The sequence below is a fragment of the Seriola lalandi genome, unplaced genomic scaffold (genome assembly GCF_002814215.2).
Source record: "Seriola lalandi dorsalis isolate HSWRI2012SDOR001 ecotype SW California unplaced genomic scaffold, Sedor1 jcf7180002054979, whole genome shotgun sequence".
Lineage (NCBI taxonomy): Eukaryota > Metazoa > Chordata > Actinopteri > Carangiformes > Carangidae > Seriola > Seriola lalandi.
This window is the reverse complement of record NW_019525529.1, coordinates 930,476-950,962: the sequence shown is the minus strand read 5'-3', so window position 1 is coordinate 950,962 and position 20,487 is coordinate 930,476. Positions and strand designations below refer to the sequence as shown.

The 20,487-nt window shown below is 40.5% G+C and overlaps 2 protein-coding genes and 1 long non-coding RNA gene across 4 annotated transcripts; 1 reads left to right on the top strand and 2 right to left on the bottom strand.

Annotated features, from left to right (window-relative positions):
* Nucleotides 1–1,791: 1,791 nt before the first annotated feature.
* Nucleotides 1,792–9,251, bottom strand: LOC147817274 (uncharacterized). The gene is made up of 4 exons (XR_015436514.1): nucleotides 9,116–9,251; nucleotides 6,667–6,925; nucleotides 5,944–6,075; nucleotides 1,792–4,867 (listed from the first exon to the last, which is right to left on the bottom strand). It is a non-coding gene; the product is annotated as an uncharacterized LOC147817274 (long non-coding RNA).
* On the top strand, nucleotides 9,135–17,442 carry epoa (erythropoietin a). 2 transcript variants are annotated; one of them, XM_087171183.1, is made up of 5 exons: nucleotides 9,135–9,238; nucleotides 13,958–14,088; nucleotides 14,215–14,301; nucleotides 14,533–14,697; nucleotides 15,908–17,442. In XM_087171183.1, exons 1-5 carry the CDS (start codon nucleotides 9,160–9,162, stop codon nucleotides 16,058–16,060), a joined length of 615 nt encoding a protein of 204 aa, XP_087027309.1. In that variant the 5' UTR covers nucleotides 9,135–9,159; the 3' UTR covers nucleotides 16,061–17,442. The 2 variants fall into 2 exon arrangements, with proteins under 2 accessions (XP_087027309.1, XP_023252368.1); XM_023396600.2 differs by lacking the exon at nucleotides 9,135–9,238 and adding an exon at nucleotides 9,388–9,691.
* A 247-nt stretch (nucleotides 17,443–17,689) lies between these two features.
* pop7 (POP7 homolog, ribonuclease P/MRP subunit) lies at nucleotides 17,690–20,264 on the bottom strand. Its single transcript, XM_023396601.2, has 2 exons — nucleotides 20,112–20,264; nucleotides 17,690–18,905 (listed from the first exon to the last, which is right to left on the bottom strand). Exon 2 carries the CDS (start codon nucleotides 18,855–18,857, stop codon nucleotides 18,402–18,404), a length of 456 nt encoding a protein of 151 aa, XP_023252369.1. The 5' UTR covers nucleotides 18,858–18,905; nucleotides 20,112–20,264; the 3' UTR covers nucleotides 17,690–18,401.
* Nucleotides 20,265–20,487: the final 223 nt, after the last annotated feature.

Sequence of the window (20,487 nt, the reverse complement as noted above, 5' to 3'; positions counted from 1 at the left end):
TCCCACATGCACCACTGCTGACAAAATGTTGGCAGAAGAGATAAAACTGCCATAATCTAAACTGAGCAATGGATCTGAGAAACCCTGTTTAAGGAGGAGAGCCATTTTTCTCGCTGGCGGAGGATGCCTTCATCATCTCAGCGTTAGTTAAATGCTACCTAATAGTGTTTATGTAAACTACATGTAACTATGTCTGTGTGTAGTATAACACTTCATGTGTATCCCAGCGCTGTGTAAGCCAGTGCTGCTTCTTTTTTGACTGAGGATGCTCCTACCAAATCATGCATATTTTGAGGGGATATGAACTAAACACAGACCCATAACAAAGACCCATTTTCAAAGTGATAACATGTATTTTTTATATATATATATATTATACTTTAAACATTACTTTAAATGATTGGTTGAAGTTACTATTATCCATGTACAGTAGGGGCTTGAACCTGTTTTTCTTTAGTTAGCGCAGCACTTATGAGGTGACTTGATAGAAATCCTGTTTACAACTGTGTGTCTCATCTGAGGCAGACAAGTAGTGGTTTCATCCTGACTGAAGAATGGGTCGTTCATTCCACCATTAAAATCGATAGCCATGAAAACAAACCCGTGAGGAATTTCCACAAAGAGGTCAAAGAACTACAATGGAACTTAAAATATCTCAGAGGCAACAAGCATACTAGAATAAACAGACATTGGGGTAAGAATGGGACAGCTTCGCAGCCATGCACTCTATGTGCTTTGCGTCCCCTGTCTGCAGTAGAAACACTTGTCTAGTCCCGTGAGAGGAAATGTGACAGACCAAATGGGAAACCTGGTTGATTTCATGGCGCAGTGTCTTATTCCATTACATCAAGACCACAGTTATTCTTGATCTTTATCCCTGAAAACAAGCCATTGTATTAATGTAATTAACTATTGTATTTTGACGAGGACCTATAATATGCTGACCTTTCTCTCATCCAAAATGATTTTCTTGAAATTGCTCCACAGATCATCAAAGAACAACATTTTTCTCTTGGAATTTTATGGATGGAATAGTTGAAACTGAGCAGTTACATTAACTTCTGTGGTGTTAGGCTTTGGTGCATGATACTGTAAGTGTGTGGTTTGAACTCTGATGTGATGTGACTCTAGTTATGTTCGGAAGCTGATAAAATCAGATCGGTGCATTGTAAGACTTTAGGATGCACTGGCTCTGTTTAAATACTGTTATCAAATTAGTGTTAGCTTCAGCATTTTATATAGCCCGAGACCTGACAGTGTGTTTCACTTAGACGTAAGTGGGAAACTTGAATAGGTTTCATGGCAAATGTCTTATCGTGCCATCATGTTTTGATTATGCTAAACACTTGAGAAATTGAATTTATTTGCATACTAAGTTTATCCCACATATTTCAGATGGAATTTTTTACACAGTTTTAGATTGTGTGCATCTGTTTTTAATAATTAGTCACAGTGTGACAGGCATGAGCTTTTTCCTGCAGATAAAACACCGTATACGAATTTTAGTTTCAGCCATCCAGATTCAGTAGTGGTTTGGCCTTAGGGCCTTTCATGAGTGGCCAGTTGAAATGTTTATTATTAATAGTTTATTAATCATATTTAAGACATTTGGCACGTTTTCCTCCCCCGTAATGCTTTCCTGTGTTGTTGTATCAAATGTCCTGACTAATGTATTACAGTGGAGTATGTGATGCAAGTGTTGGTCTTGGCATGGCCCATCAGATAATGTTTTGTTTGTTGTTTGATGTCTAACTTAGTTGGCGCCTCTCAGCATAGAAAGGGAAACCAAGGTCTTGTTGAGGTCCATTCTTTATTATTTGTCACAAGTGATTCCAGTTGGCAGTTAGTTGGATAATCCTTGCTAGTGAATATGACTGTGAGATATCTCAGCCCTTCCACAGCCAACGGAATGTGGCCTGAATCATGTTTATTTTTTAATCAACATAATGAGGGGGATAATATCAATTAAGGTACCCATTACATAGCACAGTGTTGATACAGAATTAATCTGCATAACACTTACAATGTATTTCATTTGTTTTCCCTACTATATCCTCTCTTGCAATAGAATAATTTCATGATTATGTTTAGGCGTTAACAGCACTTTGTCCAGGTTTGGGAAAGATCACAGTATTGGTTAAATATTGAAACAGTCAAATGAGGTCTGTGTTTATTAACAATTAACTAAAACAAGTACTTTTGTTGCCTAAATCAAACATGTTGCACTCAGGATGTGAGCCCCTGTCTCTGGTGTCAAAGTCCTGGGTTTGTATCCCTACCATCCACCCACTAGTCCTGTGCAGTATACTGTATACATGTAACTCTTCCTTCACTCAGGCAATAACATTTCGTCAATTACATGTTTGTCGAAATAAATTAATTGTATAAAAACATAATTCCTAGCAGACAGAGTTGCAAAAAGGATGCCATTCGTCACACGTGACACTTGAATTACGCCAAACTTTGCCACTATGAGCTGAACTCCGTGAGAATTCTCGGTCATCCAGGTTATCCTGGCATACCTAGAAGTGCAAAGTCAAAGGCAACTGGACCACAGTGTCCCTATTCCGGGCAGAAGTCCCAACAGTTTTGTTGATAACATACCTAATGGCAAGTATGTTCCTTCGCAGCGCAGCCAGGCAGTTGTGTGGAGCTGATATAGCAAGAGAAAAAAAGCCAAGCCGGATTAGATAAGAAAGCAAGTGGCATTTTAGTTCAATGCAATACAAGACATGGGCTGACTTAAAACAGTGAAGTTACATTGGAATAAACAGTATTTATTTTCTCTTGTGCAAATGGAGAAAGGTAAATTAGAGAAAGGCACAAGGGAGACGTTGAGCCTAGAATAATGCTCTAGTGTTTTTACTCCACTTACTATGGCTGTAAATTTCAAAAGCAAACACATACTGGAGTAATCAGATTATCACTTAATGTAAGACAATTGTCCTATTGTCTATCAGGCTTGTGTTACCAGTAAGTTGTCTGTCTTTTCTTAAATGTGAAAGTGTAAATAACCCAACCACACAAACTAAGACAGTCAGAATGAAAGGGTGCACGTCTAAGGATAGACTCTCAATATATATTTATGCCCACATAGTTCTGAATACAATTGAGGTGAAAGGTTGAGTTGGAATGTAAAACCTGCAGTCTCAAGTAGTACACGGCGTACAGTCAGGGCTCGCAAGTCAGGGAAATAGCAGACAGGACAGCCAAGAGTGGCGGCGGTAAGGGGGGTGGGTGGTCATGAAGTGGATATGACAAGTGATGATAGGCCCATTGGATAACAGAATAGCAGAAGGTGTGAGGCTAGGGGCAGCTAGGCCAGAAAAAATACCACACAAGGCAGCTTGGCAACAGGAAGAATACCAGACCGGAGGAAAAATGCACAAAAAGAAAAGACACAAGGGACACTTGTAAATGAACTAGAAATGCAGGGATGCTGAGCGTCGGTAACAGGATGAGTTCTTTGAAGTAAGAATTGATTGTATTCCAGCTGTAAAATAGGGACTCATTTAAACAAGAGGCCAGAAATGTTTGATTAATGAATTATTTGACTGAGAAACAGAAATACTCTACGTCTTGAGAGAAAGTGATGGAAACCACGGAGCAAGGAACTGATTTAATAGTTTTCAGCCATTCTCCTGTCGTGACTCTACAGATACAATGTCGGTCACTCGGTCCACTGACTGTACTCTCAACTATTGAATGGATTTCCAGGGACTTTTTCGTAAAGGATGAAAGTTTTCTCTAGTGCCACCAGCAGACTGACATTGTTTTAGTGACAACCCACAAGATGAATACTAATGAATTTGGTGAAGCCCTAACTTTTCATCTAGCACCACCAGCAGATCAAATCAGACATTTATGGTCCTTACACAATGTACACTTTGGTGATTCCCTTGACCTTTCCCCCATGGGCCACCAGGAAGTTAATGGTTGTGGTTTTGAGTGAGCTCAAGTCATCATCAAGTCATGTCCTTGAAAGTTGGTACAAGAGGATTTTTAATATTTTTTGTCACCCTTAAAATTTTCCTCTACCACACAATCAGGTCAATATTTCAAGTTGTTTATGACCGAAAAACTAACGATGTTCCCATCAGCCTTTGCTGTACGTGGTGTTAATTGCCAATTAGCAAATGTTAGCTTGCGAACATGCAAACTAATGTGGTAGAACACGGTAACCATTATTCACTCTAAACAGCAGCATGTTTGCATTTTAATTATGAGCACCTTAGCAGTCTGGCAAAGGCATGTAGCTCAAAGCAAAGCAGTCCCAAAGTACAGCCTCACAGAGCTGATAGCGCTGGTGTAGACTTTTAGTCTGGTTCTGTCACACTTGCCAACTACTTGACAGCACGTGAATCTGCACTTCAGGGCTCAATGTGGCAAGTGTGGGTAATGGGACAGACCTTTAGTCTTGTTAACCCAATTTTATCCAGAGAAGTTGAAACAATTCTCTGAGTGGTCTATACAGTTGCCTATTGTCTTGTTTTGTAACCACAGTGTTGGTTTGTTGGCCAGCAAGTAGCTCAATAAAGTTTTTAGGGGGTTCAATTCTTTACTCATGGGCCACATGAAAGCATTTGCTCAGGGAGAAACTCCAGTTATGAGGTTCCTGTCCTGGAATGCTCTCCACACTTGTGGCTATCACCATGGGATCACCATAAGTTCAATAGAGTGATAAGTATCTTGTCACTGTGGATGCCTGTAAGCTGAAACAATAACTTCCGACCTCGTCAGTGGCTACTGTCTTGGCTCCTGCCTTGGCTCCTGCGTCCATTACAGTCGGTCCCCTCATTCTTTTATGTCAGCTTCCTGTCTTGTGTCGCGCCAGAGGAGTAGACTTAGCTGGCCACGAGCCCAAAACCTGGATGAGAAAGCGAAAAGCACAAACACAAAAACACATACTCCAACGTGACATCCCTGCACTTTCACTGCCTCTTATATAGTGCGATAAAGCCTCCCCCTCATTAGGTTCCAGGCATCACCCATGCCCGTCTTTGTTTATTAACTACTGTGGTACAGGGAAAGAGCATTTGGGTTTATCCCCAAACTTTACATCACCCCTCCTCTTTCAAATCATCTTAAATTCAATAACTGTGTCCCATTCCAACCAAGGAGTCACTGTGACTGGACCCCCCTGCCCCCGCACTCCCCACACATCCCTCACCTCCCGCCCCAATCCCCTGCCCTGGTCATGAAGCATGGCTCGCAGCACGTACCTTGTCTCCCTCGCCTCTCTCTCTCTCATGTTGGCTCAGACATAAGCAAACAGCCCTCTGAGCAAACAGTGCAACAATCTGTCAACATTGTCTTTTGGCTTAGTACTCTGGTAACTATGTAGTATTAAAGCTGACTCATATCAGAAGAAGTATAGACATAAATATTTAAACCTAGAAAAGATTGTCTTTAAAATGACCATCAGTTATGAGTAGAATATTTAAGACATGTATGAATCCCTAAAAACAGTGTAATCAATTTATATAAAATGCTTAATAGCACTCCACTTGTGCATAACATTTTTGGATTTGGCGTCACTTGAAAAAGGGAACAAGGTAAAAATCCAGAAACCTTGTTAGAGAATCTGTCTTAGCTCTTGATTAAAAGGTAATGTATTAATGTAAATATCACTTAGAATAATCCTTTATTTTTGATATTGGCATTAGTCACAATATAATACTGTTCATCATTTCTTTTTGCAATTCAGTTTCTTTCAGTAATTTTCTATATTGACATTCTTGCCCTTTTATTTGCACCTGCGCTTGTGTACACATTAACGTGTGTGTGCTGTACATGCACCTTACATAGGCTTATGAAATAGTAAACATGCTAACGTGCAAGCTTGGTGACTTTTATCAGCGTTTCCGAGTATTTGTGCGAGAGAAGCTATGTGTATCACTTGACATTGCATGTTGGCCCCTGATAATGTATATGCAAACATACTTTCACTTCCTGTAGCCAGTGGAAGACACCCCCTCCTCCGGCGACACACACTGGAGACTTCCAGGAAATTTCAATATATTTCCTTTACTCTGGGTCAAGGTTCAGGATGAGGACATGGGACATAACACATGTCTGTGCAGAGAGAAGAATTGCTTTATGACATCTATTAACACTCATGCACCGAACTAATGAGCAGTCCTAATTGGATATTTATAATTTACGTTACTTTACATATTTAACATCCATAAGTCTACAAATATTCAGTGTTGTGCACTGAATCAGTAATACCACCATGGCTTGGCCTATTTGTTTAAATGTATGACATGAAAGCCATATTATGATAAAAAACACTCATGCTGTACATGGACAGATTCCTTGAAATGGCCTGTAGCATTCTCCTGTAGCAGATAGTGTGTTTTGATGATGGCACAGATAAGTCATTAGCAGTTACTCCATGTACCTGGGTCAGGATCAGCGTCATTTCCTCATATCCAGTTCACTGACTGTCGTTTTTACTGAAAGTAGTATTCTACATGAGGGGGTGGGGACTCTTTTAATCAATTTGTAATTAGTTGTATTTATATATCCAGTGTATTTTGGATATAAGTCTGATGTTTCAGATCAACATCGTCATAACTTGAGAAGCTGTACTGTATATTGAGAGCACTAATACCTTGTTGACAGATGTCTTTTGTGAGAGAAGCTGGTGAGTTTCTTAGTCACCTTATCACAGTAGACGCTTTATCAGAGCCGGTGTCTATTGGTCATCGGGCCAGGCATCCACTAGAGGTTGTCAGAGGACATCTGACTTTATCTGGGATTAATTTGTTCCTTAACACTGGCCAGAGGGACAATTCAGCTTCATCTGACCAATATACCGTGTGTCAAGCATGATTGATAATGATCAGGATGTCTCAGAAGAGGTCATGAGAGGAGCAGAGAAGTGTTTACTCTCCATAATGACTCCGATGATGTGCAGAACCTGGAAAGTTAAAGTGAGATTTTAAAAAATCTGTGTTAAAATCGGATTTGAAAACACACTGCAGTTAAACCATTCATTGTTCACTTTGCTTATTGCATATTTAGCAGCCCGTTTATGGTTTCACCCCCATTTTCTCTTCAGGTTACAGTACAGTTTATTCTGAGACCTCCTGATCACAAGAGGTCATGTGTTATTGTATTCAGCAGCAGCATCAGTACTAATCTGCCCCACTGTGTTCTCTGTTGATTATCTGCATCAGTCTAGCTCTTGCCTGACTCCTGTTCTCTCATATTTCTTGCTGTTCCACTTCTTTTCTGTCATGCAGTTCTGGTTCGTGGACTCGAATGACTTGGTTAAGACTAGTTATCAGAGTGAACATAACTCAGTTAACAGAGCAGGGTTCCTCTCTCTTTAAAGTCGTTTCTTTTGTACTTACATGAAGTGTAAGACATGCAGTGGTGGGAAAACACAAAAAAATGATTTTTGTGGCATGACAGTAAAAATGCTTTGATGGTATAACCAACACTGCAAACACTCCCAAAGGCTCAATTAGGAAAGTCTGACTTTGCAAAACTCACATTCAAATATCTCTGTTTTCAACAATTGTTCAGGTGTTCAATACTTAAAGTGCTTTAAGTGGTCTTTAAATTATTCAGGTATTTGTTCTGTCACAAACAAATACCTGAGTTTTCACATACAGCATGTGATTGATAAGAAAATGAAGTCTTTTCTCTACATCAGGTTTCACTTCCTGAACACCATTCTTCAAAAGAAGAAAGAATGGGATCCCCTTATTTGGTGTTTTGTTGATGGTGGAGATGGAGAGCACTAACGTGTTGCTCCACAGCATATGAATCCCATCATTTCCATACTCATTTGACTGATCGTGAACCCTCATGCCCTGCATAAACGCATCTGCATTCATTTATGTTTCTTCAATCATTCATTCAGGTGTGTCCTTTAATTTGTCCTCTGTCTTTATGTAAAGTCATCATATCACTGACCATGTACAGTATAACTTGTGTATAAGTTCAAGCTTAGCCTGCTCCTCTTTTACAGTTCACAACACAAATGATAACAATAAGAACAGAACATTAACAGAGGACAAGAAAAAATCTGAACTAGGTAAACTGATGTGGCTGGCTGTCTCTGTGCTCTCCTGTCTCACTCTTTTGTCCCACTTTTCATCTTGTGGTTTGTTGTTTGGAGCTGCACACCAATAGATAACATTAGATTTTTATTAATAGCTAAGCCTTTCTGCACTGTTTGATTGTTAAAATTGAAAATACATTAAATAATCAGCTTTTACTTCAGTGTCAATCTCTGATTCCCGTTCCCTCATCCTTATTTTGTTTATTTTGTAGTTTAACATGATTTTCCTTTGCTCACAACATACAATACTAGGCTGTCTGCTGTATAATAATACACTTAATATATCTTGCTCATAACAAATCATGTTTCAATGACCTTGACACATGAGTGCCAGGGTGCAGATATTCAGGTGGAGGTTTTGGATGATCACACGCTGTAAACATCTGAGGATGTGTTTCACTGTGGGAAAGGGGCGGGGGTGTTTAAAGTTATACCTGTGCCTCATGTGCTGTATTGTCCTCTGACTGCACCTGCAAGGTGGCATCTCTGCAGTTACAGTATGCACACAATACAATAACACATGATAATGGATGTGCACAGGTTTTGTTAATGTAATCTCCTTGTCATGTCTCAGATCGTTGAAAAGTACAATAATATGGTCGATTTATATTATTTTTGTGTCACATCGTTAGACCTCTGTGGTCACTGAATGCGCCATGGCAGATGACAGTGATGGTCTTATTGTAAGAATGTTATGATTTTGACAATCAGGAGTAAATTACTTGTTGTTATCAATATTTATACTATCAGTTTTTTTTAAGTGTATTTAAATATACCGGGCCTACTCTAATGACCGTCTCTGAAAATCATCCGAACAATGGATGGGAAGTCTCCGCAAGGCTTTTTTGAGACATTATTTACTTTTTAGGCCAAATGTTTTATAAACAGGGATCGGCTATTATTTGGATAACAATGAAAGAAAACAATTTTGCCTTAAGGGAGGAGGTAGTTTAGATTGTCATCATAGAAACAATGCCACTTTATTTTCAAAGTCATCAATAAAAAAATCAAACAGGATCAGTTTTTAGAAACACCTACCGGATAAGTGCAAGAGATCCACAAAAGAGCTTCGTTTCCAATTAATGGGCAATAGACGGACCTATGGGCCAAACCGCGAGGACCCTGTGAAGGGCTATGCGGATACCGCTATGGAGTTTCCCAGTGAGTTATGGACATGCCTTCATGATTTTTTTCTCTGTACACTGGCTTTAGTCGTTAGTCTATTTTCACGCTTTACGCAAAGGGCGACTTCATGCATGGGTTGATGTTTAATCGCTCACTGTGGTGCGTAAAAGGCGCGTCCTCGTCCTTGCGGGCTATCACGTTATCGCTATATCCTTAGGGGAGGTAAATAAAAGGTTTTGCCAAAGCACAGCGGTGATGCAAAGCCTGGTAGGTGACTGCTCTCACCAGCAGCACAGAGCTTTTTTGACACGGACCTACACGCTGGTCGGACTAGCGCTGAGTCCCGCGCTCTTGGCTGTATGTTGGACTTATTGGATTTGACTGGTGCCTTTAACTTGAGCCGCGAAGCTTGTGCAAATCTTTAATTCTTTCACAATGTTTTTAAAAGATGCGGCACCTGTTTGCGAATGTTGCAGAAAACGGGTAGAGGTAAGAGCGCTTGTAACATTATCCAGTCTGCTGCGTTACTTTGTGTAATTACCTGTGTGCTGCACCAGTCTGTATGCTTAGTGCTTTAGGACACGTTCATAGATGTATGGATGTAGCTTGCAGCTATTAAGTATTCACATATTCTACGTGTGTATGGCTGAATACTCATTTTTTAGAGTATTTGAGGCGTCTCTGGAAGTCTGGGTTTCTTTGAATACTTCGGCCTAAGTTGTCCTGATTTCTGCCAAACACCACATCCTACTTGTTCTAAGACTTATTTCTGCATGCTGTGGGATTGTATATTTAACACAGTTCATGGAAATAGATTGTGTAATGCCACTTCCTAGAAAACTGCTATACATTAGACTGTGCTGCAAAACTATAATCTTCTCTGTAGCCATTCATCATTTGAGCTTTCAAAAAATCACTCCTAAATGAAGACCCTGAACAAACTTAATAATGGGGAGACGAAACACTTGAGTCTTATGAAAACAATCTTTTTAAAGCTGCTGATGAAGCTGACACATGGCGTCATATTGGTCCTGAACCTTACCGACTAGAGCAAGGCACTGTATTTTTGTTGGGGTTGCGGGGTTAATTCCCCACACATGCTGCAGATGCATTATTTCCTGTTAGTTTAAGGCCCTGAAGATAAAATGGTCTCCTGAGGAGTTTCAGAAAACTGATGACCAGTTTGTTTTTCTGTCTAGTTCACTGGGAAATTACAGTATATCTCCAGTCATTCTTCTCCAGCATGACACAGCAGAGTGGAGGGTACTGAATGCGAAAGCTGAATGTGCAGTTTTTGGCACAGTCATCACATACTTATGTCAGCAGAAAAGAGCAAAAGGTTATTAAAGGCTGACAGCTATATGGAATTCCAGCGGAGCCGAACAGGAAATTGTGTCACACCTGTGTCACCTGATAGCTACTAATTTACAACTCTGCACTCTGTCATGGGGAAGACCTGTTTAAAATAGAGAGGAGGTCGCAGAGCATTCACCGACCGCCTCACTGAGATGTACTTAAAATAGTATCTCCTTATCAGCCCTCTGTGCCATTTAACCATCAGTACCAAACCGAGCAAGTGGGTCTAAATGGCCGAGCTCTTTCTGTGCACGCTTGACATGAGTTAGTTAAAATAGCACATGTCAAAGGCATCGTCTCACGTGAGCATCTGCTCACCTTTCCAAACCATCTGTCACATACCTGGATAGAAGCTTGCCATTATCCAAAGCACTGCCACTTGTGGACCACTGCTTCCAATTCAAAATAGCAACATGGTTTTGGCAGCTGATGTTAGCAGACAAAGCTGTTAACTTTTAAGTTTGGCCACAGTCCTGGACTGCAAATTCCACCACCGTGGTGAGAATGTAGAGCGAGAGGGTGTGTGTATGTGTGTGTATGTGTGAGAAAGCGTGTGTGTGCGTGTGTGTGTGTGTGTGTGTGTGTGTCCGCGCGCATACGCAGTTTAGATTGACGCATTCTCACGTAGGCAATGGCGGAGGTGAAAAGGTCACAGATAATCCTTAAACTGAGTCACACACACTTATTTCACAAAGTGGCCGCGTTTTGGAAAATGACAAATATCAAAGTGCAAAGTGTGTGGAAAAGAGGCCATTACTCTGTGTGTGCAGACATCACTTTGCCTTTGAAACTTCTATATGTTAAAGATTATTTAGGTGTTCATGGTTCAGAAGTGAACAATGTTGATCTGAAGTTTTACTCTTGAACGATGATGTAGAAAGACCTCCACAGCTTGTATATACTGTTAAGTATCATAGGAGGTCTGAAAAGGACCGTATGTCCAAAGATTTAAAGTCTGGTAAATTTACTGGTGGACTTTTGTACATTTGTTCACTAGAAGATAAATTACAGTGTCTTACTTAAGTGGAATGGCCACTTAGCAGCCAACAGGATGAAAACAAAGCCATGTCGTAGGATTCTCTGAGTGAAATGCTTCATAATTTGTCCCATTCACTACTCATTTCCTGCCGTGCTTACGTCTCGCATTCATTATGGGCAAATAGTCATTTTCAATGAGACTGTTTGAAAATGCACGTCCATAAGTGCTAGTGAATGTTACACACCTGATGATACCGGTCGTGTGCATATATTGGGGTGTATGTGTTGCACCCCCATTCACTATAAATCTGCAGGGATTACAAGTGCTTGCTCGGGGGACCACGGAGGCTGCAACACTGTTACTAATGGGCATGGAGCAGTTAGTAGCTTGGGAAGTTGTGGAACACTGTGCACCACTACTGCTATGTACACACAGAATTTACAGAATGTTTGTGTGAAACACGGGGAGAGGTATGAGTCATTACTGTGCAGAAAAGAGGGCATGGAGTTTAAGCTGATTATACTATTGAGCTCTTAAAGGACCACTACTACTGTACTTCTAGTATTGGTATTATAATTCTAGACATTATTTCTTCTTATCCCTGCAAACCTGCAAACTGAGTCTAACCTTTTTTTGCAGGTTAGCTAAATTTGTGCTAGTTATGTAGGAGTCTGGGAATTTAATCTAGCCTGTATCTGACCTGTCTGCCTGGGAAGATCATCTGTGTTTTCTATCAGTCGTTTGCGTCACACATCCAGGCTGCTGTGAAAGGGTGCATTCAGCATGTGGCACATCGGGAACGAGGCTGGATGCCCACATGACCCACAACAGCAGAACATCTCTCATTGCCGAGTATATCCTGGGAGTTCAGATGTGCTGTGTTCGAAAGTTAAAAGTTTCTTTTATGCTGCCTGAGGAAAGGTTAGAAGTAATGTCTAGATTTCTGAATAAGGCTGACTAATGGTCCAATTATAGAACAGCCCTATTGTAATAAGGGTTAAACACGGACACAGACATTTCTGCATTGTCATGATATTTGCAGGTTTCTATTCAGAATCCAGGATAAGTGTGCCTAAGTAGTGCCTAATCATGCTGAATCATGCTATCATGATGACTTAACATGAAACAGCCCTAAAAATCATCAGCCGGTAAACAGCGTGTATATATATATATTGGCAGGTCTGTGACACCTTTAATTTTCTAATGTAAAATCCACTCTTATGTCTTGACAAGTGAATTTATCCAGATAATAGTAATTAATTCTACCAAGGTGCAGTTTCCCTAGCTACTCAAAGAGTATTGATCTGACCTTTGAACTCACAGTGGGTGAACAGAAAACGTAGCTTTGTTAGGATCAATAATCTCATTCATACTTTTATGTTACCAGATAAACTCTGGCTGTGAAGATGGTACAGGGCAGCAATCGTGGGAATTTAGTATTTTCAGATAAATACATTTTAAAAAATAAAAATCATATGTTATTACCCCTGAAGCTCTTGGCAAAAAGAGGCATGGAAGAGTCACCAGACGTGTTTTCACACACACATATATATATATATAATGGCTAACGTCAGGAGATGAGGGTGGTTCCTACAGGTCAGATGCATTACAAAAGAAAGTGTTGTTCCTAAGGTCTTGAGCTTCTCATACATATAAAATGTGATAAAAAGAGAGCAAATGATGAGTGAATTGCTTTGTATTGTTCCCACACTTATCACTATCCTGTGAAAATGAATGCATAGTAGTTTTTTTTTTTTTTTTTGGTTGCTGGACATTCTCTCTGGTTTTAAACCGTACTGAAACAGATCCATAGTTTTCATAAAGTGGTGGAGTTGAAATGAATCCCATTTATATAATGGCAGTATTCATTTCTGAAGGGGTGAGCTGGTCATGGTCAGGTTTAGCTCTGCGGGTATACATCTTTAAATCATGGCTGTCACCTGTCACAGGAGTAACTGGCTTGGACCAAAGCAGATGCTGTAATGTCACATAGTTCAGATGTACCGTAGCTGGTCTGTGTATTATTGTAACCGTAAAACTTTTCCTTACCTCTGTTCTGTTTTGGGATCCTGTCCTATAAAATCCATGCGAAGCCACTCAAGCGGCTTTCTATGGACAAAGGAGACAAAAGTTAAATGTGACAATTGTATGAAGGATACTGTAACAGACTAGAGCCATGGGTGCATGTCCCAATCATGAAGCATGGTGTGGATAAGAAGTGTCTTGCTTCCTTTTAGCAGACTGTGTCAGTCTATTATCATGACTTAAACCTGAGTCCACATAAATACATGGAGATCAAAGGGGTCTGAAATGTTGTCTCACGGCTGCTGTTTACTTATTAGCACAAATGAGCTTGTTTTCATTCTGTTTCAATGCCCAGCAGCCTTTGAGTGACTGTGTCTGTGTATCTGTGACGGCAGGACTGCTTGCCTTGCTGTTGATAGTGTTGGAGTGGACCCGGCCAGGCCTACCGTCCCCACTGAGGCCAATCTGTGACCTGAGGGTCCTGAACCATTTCATTAAAGAAGCACGAGACGCAGAAGTCGCTATGGTGAGAGGAAAATGTATGCATGCACTAAGACATAAGAGCAGGTGAAGGCTGCTGGAGCGATACTGCGGCCCCTGGAATCCCCCACACTGAACATTTATCAGTTTTATTACCCCTCTGTTTTCTTAGAAGTCATGTAGAGACGGATGCAGCCTGTCAGATTCTGTCACTGTTCCTCAAACCAGAGTCGACTTTGATGTCTGGGAGAAGAAAAATGTAAGTAACCACTGAGTCTTAAAACAGGTGACAACACGTTTAAATCAGCCATAAAGTGTCATGCAACTCCATAGAAATTTGCTGTCTTTAATGTGTGATCTTTTAACTTTTTGTGGACCTGTTACTTTTGTTAATTTGTAATGAGAAAGCTGATTACCTGCTTCCTTTGTTTCCTTATCGCTCCCATACTGAGACCCTTCAACTCTTGCCCTCTCTTCATTCTTTGGTCAGGCACTGGAGCAAGCCCAGGAGGTGCAGGCTGGCTTATGGCTTTTACAACAGGCCCTCAGCTTGCTACGGTCCTCGGCCACCAACACAGCACTGCACAGTCACATAGATAACTCCATTAGAAACCTGCACAGCATCAATGCGGTGCTGCGTAGTCTCAACATCCAGGTGAGTAACAGCAGGTTCAGAGGTACAAACTCAGAAACAATGTGTCAGCAGCAGTGCTTACTTGAAGCCTTTTGTCACTTTAATAGTATGATAAGAGCCTAATGATAATTAAAAATATATATTCATGTAGAATTGCACATAGCAAAAGAAATAGTTTAAACCTTTTTAAATCCTTTTGAGCGATAAATGTTTGTTAGGTTAGGTTTGTTAGCTTTTTCCAGTTATTTGGTTTAGATAGTCTTTTCAGTCGGGCTAGCCCCTCTTGTCAAAGATGTTCCTCTGGGAAAACACACCCCACTCTTCCATTGCTTATCTTTTGTAGGCGTTATCAGCCACCTCTCTAAGTGGTTTATCTGTCTCAGCTTAAATTAGGTGGCATGTACTAGCTTTTTAGTGATAAGATAAGATTGGATTTCTGTTCAGGAAATGCTGCAGCAATAAATGTGCTTCAGAATAAAAGCAGTGCTGATAACCAGTACCTTTAAGTGCCCAACACAGGTCCATATTTTCAAAGAAGTTTGCTGTTTGATTCTTTCTGATCACCCACAATAGATGTGCTTCGGATGTGCCACAGTATTTCCTGTACTGAAATAAGGGTGTTTTCTCTGGTAATAGAGAACTGAGGGGTGTCATGGGACATTCTCTAAGTGTAACTGTAAGCCTTTCGTGACTGGGCTGTGGGCACTGAAGCTGCTGTACAAGCTTCTTAGATTGCTGAAGTTATGACAACACAGCCGAGGTCTTGTGAACAGACAAATTGAATATGAATGAGCAGTCTGTGTCCAGGAACAGGGTTCTTTGAAATAAATGTTTCATCGTTTTAAACTGTCAACAGTTTACAGGGTTCTTACACCCATGAAAACCAAGACTAAAAAGACACAAACTGTTTGACAAGTCTGGAAAGACTACATGTTGGTCTTGCTTATACAGGGACGATCCATTTGAGAGTATCTTTTAGTACTTTTCAAGATAAGATTGCTAGTGTGGGATTGTATGGATGGTTGATTTTTAATTTTACAAGCCACAAGAAATGCCCTGAAACTTGTAAACCAAATACAAATGTTTCTTGCTTTGCTTACTCCTGCAGGAGAAAATGTAGCATATGAAGGGTTCTGAGATTTCATCAAAAGAGGAGGAAAACTTCCTCCTGAAAAATATACATTTTCCACATTAATGCAGGAGCAACACGCTCCTTTGTATTCTCTTTCAGGAATATACCCCACCAGGAAGTGCGGCTGGCCTTGAGGGAACATGGACGGTGTCCTCAGCAGCAGATTTGCTTCAAGTCTATGTCAATTTCTTGCGAGGCAAAGTGCGCCTCCTCCTTTCGGATGCACAGGCTTGTCAGCAAGATGTCAGCTGATCGGCTGATCTCCCTACTCCAGGCAAAGCTAATTTGTGTTTCCAAAGGCAAGAAGAGGGACTTGACACTGTTGACCTGCACCCTGACTGGTGGAAGCGGTGTGGAAAGAAAGATACAGCCATCCTCACATACGCGGAGGAAGCTGAAAGGAAAGGACAGTCCGAGCTTGGCTGTGGATGGACAGGAGATGATTGCACCTTGGAGTGTAGATGTGACACTTGGACATGGTGAAGCACACACTGACCAAAATGAGGCCCTTGGGAAGCACTGCTCCAAAAGCTGTTCTACTGGCACTCTCTTGCACTTTGTGTGTGGATGTACTTTTGTTTGTGTGAGTTTGTGTGACTGCAAGTTTAAATCTGCATGTCGTGTGCATGTCGTGTGCATGTGTTTGTTTCCAGTGAGTTTGACCCCTAAACTCATCTCTCTAACCCTAACCCAGAAAATATCGATTTCATCTGGAAATTGGAGGAATGTGAGGTTGCAACAGGGTATTCATTTCGAATACTACTGCGACAAGTCAAAAATGAAAGAGGCCTCATGCCTTTAACATTTTCCAACTATGCCTCACAGAAACATTAGTCTCATTGGTTTTTTTATTCTAATATATTTTTAAAAGTTATGTAATTACTATTTATACAGATTTTCTACTTTAAAGCTCAAGTCTTTGTTTTTTTTAGCGTTGGATCTTTAAGATTTTAGTTGGGCTTTTCTTGCCATGTTCTCATTGAATACATTTGCAAAGGTGTTTGTTAACATCATTTGCAATGGCACGCTGCTGACTTCCTTTTTTTTTTTTTTTTTTTTTTTTTTTTAAAGACTGTATGTACCTGATTAGCTGTTACAGTGTCACACTGCTCCATGTCCCATCCATATAACAGAACAAATGTATAAAAAGTTGATGCAGAGGTTACATGAGAACTGTGAAGCTGTTTTGTCATTATCTGTGTTTTTGTTGCTGCCTAACCAACACTCAACCAGTCTCTACACACTGATAGCTAGACTGTCTGGAAAAATGATGTTTGGCTTTTACAATTAACATCCTGTGAGGCTGTAATTGCAAATAGTTTTCCAGAATCAGACACTGTCTCCTCCCTCCCTCTATTGTTCGTCATCAAACGGCAGACAGGCAATCAGTCAGTCCTGGGAACTTGAGGCTTTCTATAAAATGGAAGCTCAACTATTTCAGATTAGTTAAATGTTCTTCCTTGTTTTTTTCCGTATTTTTATATCTTGTTGTGTAAGTGCAAGATGTTTTTAAGGATGTTTGTACATGTTTTCTTTCCTGTTGTTTTTGTGTTTTGTCCCATCACTGTATAATTTGCTATTTAAATACAAAATATTATTCTTGGATAAAGAAAGGATAGATGGAAACACAACAAGGGGAAGTCTGTCCACTTCATTCATTACCTTTGTCTTGGTCAGGTCAGTGGAGTTAACAATCAAGCAATGATGGTTCAGATGCTGAACACAACTCATTTAACCTGGAAACTGGAGGAATGTGAGATTGTAATAGGGTATCCATACCACTGTGAAAAATCAAAAATGAAAGAGGCCTCAATACATCCTGATCTGAGTATCCTGCCCATGATCCAGAGTTGATAGTTAAAGAAACATACGTTCAGTATGTATAATATCCAGAAAATTTTATTTTTATCCACAAATACATCATCTTCCTGAAAACAGTCTACCACATCCATTTTTAGGAAAACAAAAACAAAAAACACCAGCAGTTCAATGATATGACCCTCAGCTGAACCCATGCTCTAAACCAGTTTTGAGAATGGATTGTGACATGGTGCCATACAGCTTAGCTTGCAGAGGGATAACATCCTGGCATGCCTATGTGTAGTCGACTACTGACATCTAGTGGACATCTTCAGCAACACCTGCTTGAAATATAAACTTTGGATTTCCTCTTTTTCTTTTTGCTTTATGGAATCTTTGAAAACACAGACATGAAACTAAACACTTGCACGGACTCTTGGGTCTCTTAAAATTAAAGACACTTGTACATTTGGCACAGCCATGTCTTCAAATATTAAATTACATCAAGGTTTCACCAGGAAAACACCACTGTTGCTTCAAGACATGCAAACTTAAAGGCAGGACACAATACATGACAAAAGTAACAGCACAGTATATCCAGTCAACTAAGGCTGTCCATTATGACATAATTCACTGATACAGACACACTGTATACTTGTCTACCATTCTGCAGTCCTCTGCTGCCGTCATAGGTCCCCACACAAACTGTCCCAACAGAGAATGTTTTCTGATCTACTAGTTTATGAGGAAACAAATAGGACTGTCTGACACACTGAGCATACCTCTATTCAGGTCACTGAGGGTCAGGGTAGAAAACCTTAATATGAATTGCCGAGTTGTTACGTGTACGCGTCATGGGCTCCCCGGCCTCATCGGGATCTTCAGGCTCCAGGTCATCCACCAGCTCCACTGTAGAGGTGTTGGCTGCCAGTTGCAGCGCACCCTGGCTGCTGGCCTGCAGCTGAAGGGCAATGTTGATGGCCCTGTTGATGGCAAGGCCCAGGCCGTGGACACAGATCTCCCTGTGACCCCCACCTTCCAAAAGCTTCTGACAACGTGCTAGCTGAGCCCGGAAATCAGTCTTCATGTTGACATAGACGTCGTTCCGCCTCTTTGGTAGCTTCCGGGGGAGGCGCTTCCTAAGGGTGTACTCCACTGGGTCCATCTCTACAGCCTGGGAGGTCGAGTCGGTGTGCACTGGGGCTGTCTGGGGGATTGAGGACATCCCTGGGTTGCGTTGCTCTGTCATGTTTTTCTGAGTGTCAGTGGATGCTGATGCTGGGGCCAAATGATGAATCTGTGGAAATAAAATAGATAGAAACTGATGAAATTTAAAACAAGTACATCAACAACACCTTTGAGTAAACAATCATTCTATTTGGAGCTCCAAATATTTTTATATGATCTGTAAATTTGCTGATTTTCTTTTATTTATTTTTTTTTAAATAATTGTTTGTTCTATAAAATGTAAGTAATTGTAAACAAAAAACAAAATCACAATTTCCCAAAATCTGAAGAAACATGTATATCTGAACATAAACCCCAAAATATTACACCCAAAGTATATGATCACTTAAGACAAGGAAAAGCAACACTGAGAAAATTTAAACTAGGCAATGTTTGGCATTTTATGCTTGAAAGATTGGTTGCTGATTAATTTTTTATAACCTGGCTATTTTTTCAGCTCCACATCATAAATACGCTGCAGTAACTCTTCTGTGATTACTACAGTAAAACAGCAATGGTAAGTCAATTAACTTAACAGAAATAAAGTAACAATTTTGAGTTTAAAATGTTGAATATTCCTCAATTCCAGCTTCTGCGATGTGATGACTTACTTCTTTTGTTTTATTTCATTAAAAACCAACTATCTTTGAGTTTTGGATGATGGTTGGACAAAACAATACATTTGAAGACATCACCTTGCGCTTGTTGTGCCAAATTGTGGTGGCTATTTTTGACTATTTTCATAGCATTTCATAGACCTAGCAATTAATGGATCAGTCAAGAAGTCAAATGTATGAGCAAATAACAAGCCTAACACTACTAATGGCATTTTTAAGATGTATATTCTTTACATTAATATTAAGGGCATCAGCAGCAGGTGTCAGCTTCAGCCTAACAGTGACTCTTCCTGTTGCCTTATGTCTCAGAGCTGTAGAGACACGGGCTAGGCTAACAGTAACGTTAGCCTCACTTGTGCCACTGGGTGATGCAGCGTTGCTGTAGCATCTTCAAATGTATATTATTGATCTCACAGATGTCTCCTGCCTTACAAGAAGGATACAGTGTCTGTCTGGAGGAAAACCAGCGCTTAAATCAACAGAGATAGGCTATATGGTTAAACCTCAGAGTACCCCGCTGATCACAAGTGAGGCTAGTCAAACCTTAGCAAACGCTACTGAGCCCAGCAACGGTGGCTCAGTTAACCAGTTAACCGTGTAATTTTACGATGAAGCGTCAATACTTTGAGTGGCGTAGGGTTTATGATGAGCTCACTTACCTTCGGAGGATGGATTCAAGTGTCAAAGCTGCCTTATCTCATTGCTAATATCTGGGGTTCATGCTTGTCTGTAAGGACGACATTCGCTTTAGCCAAACGGGCTGTTTATTTTCTGCGTGCTCCGGAAGTAATATATTACTGGCATTGTACGGTGTGCGCGTCCGCACGACCGGAGAAAAGTCCACAGCTGTTTGCGGACTTATGTCCCCGCCTTACATTAGTTCGAGAGTTAAACGACATTATGATACATACAATAAATCACTCTACAAATGTTTTGGTGCAGACAAACATGGCGACGCCGGCTTCATTTCACCGCAGCAGCAAAGGCACGCAATTTTTGGCTTACCCTGATATTCTTAATAACTCTAACCAATCA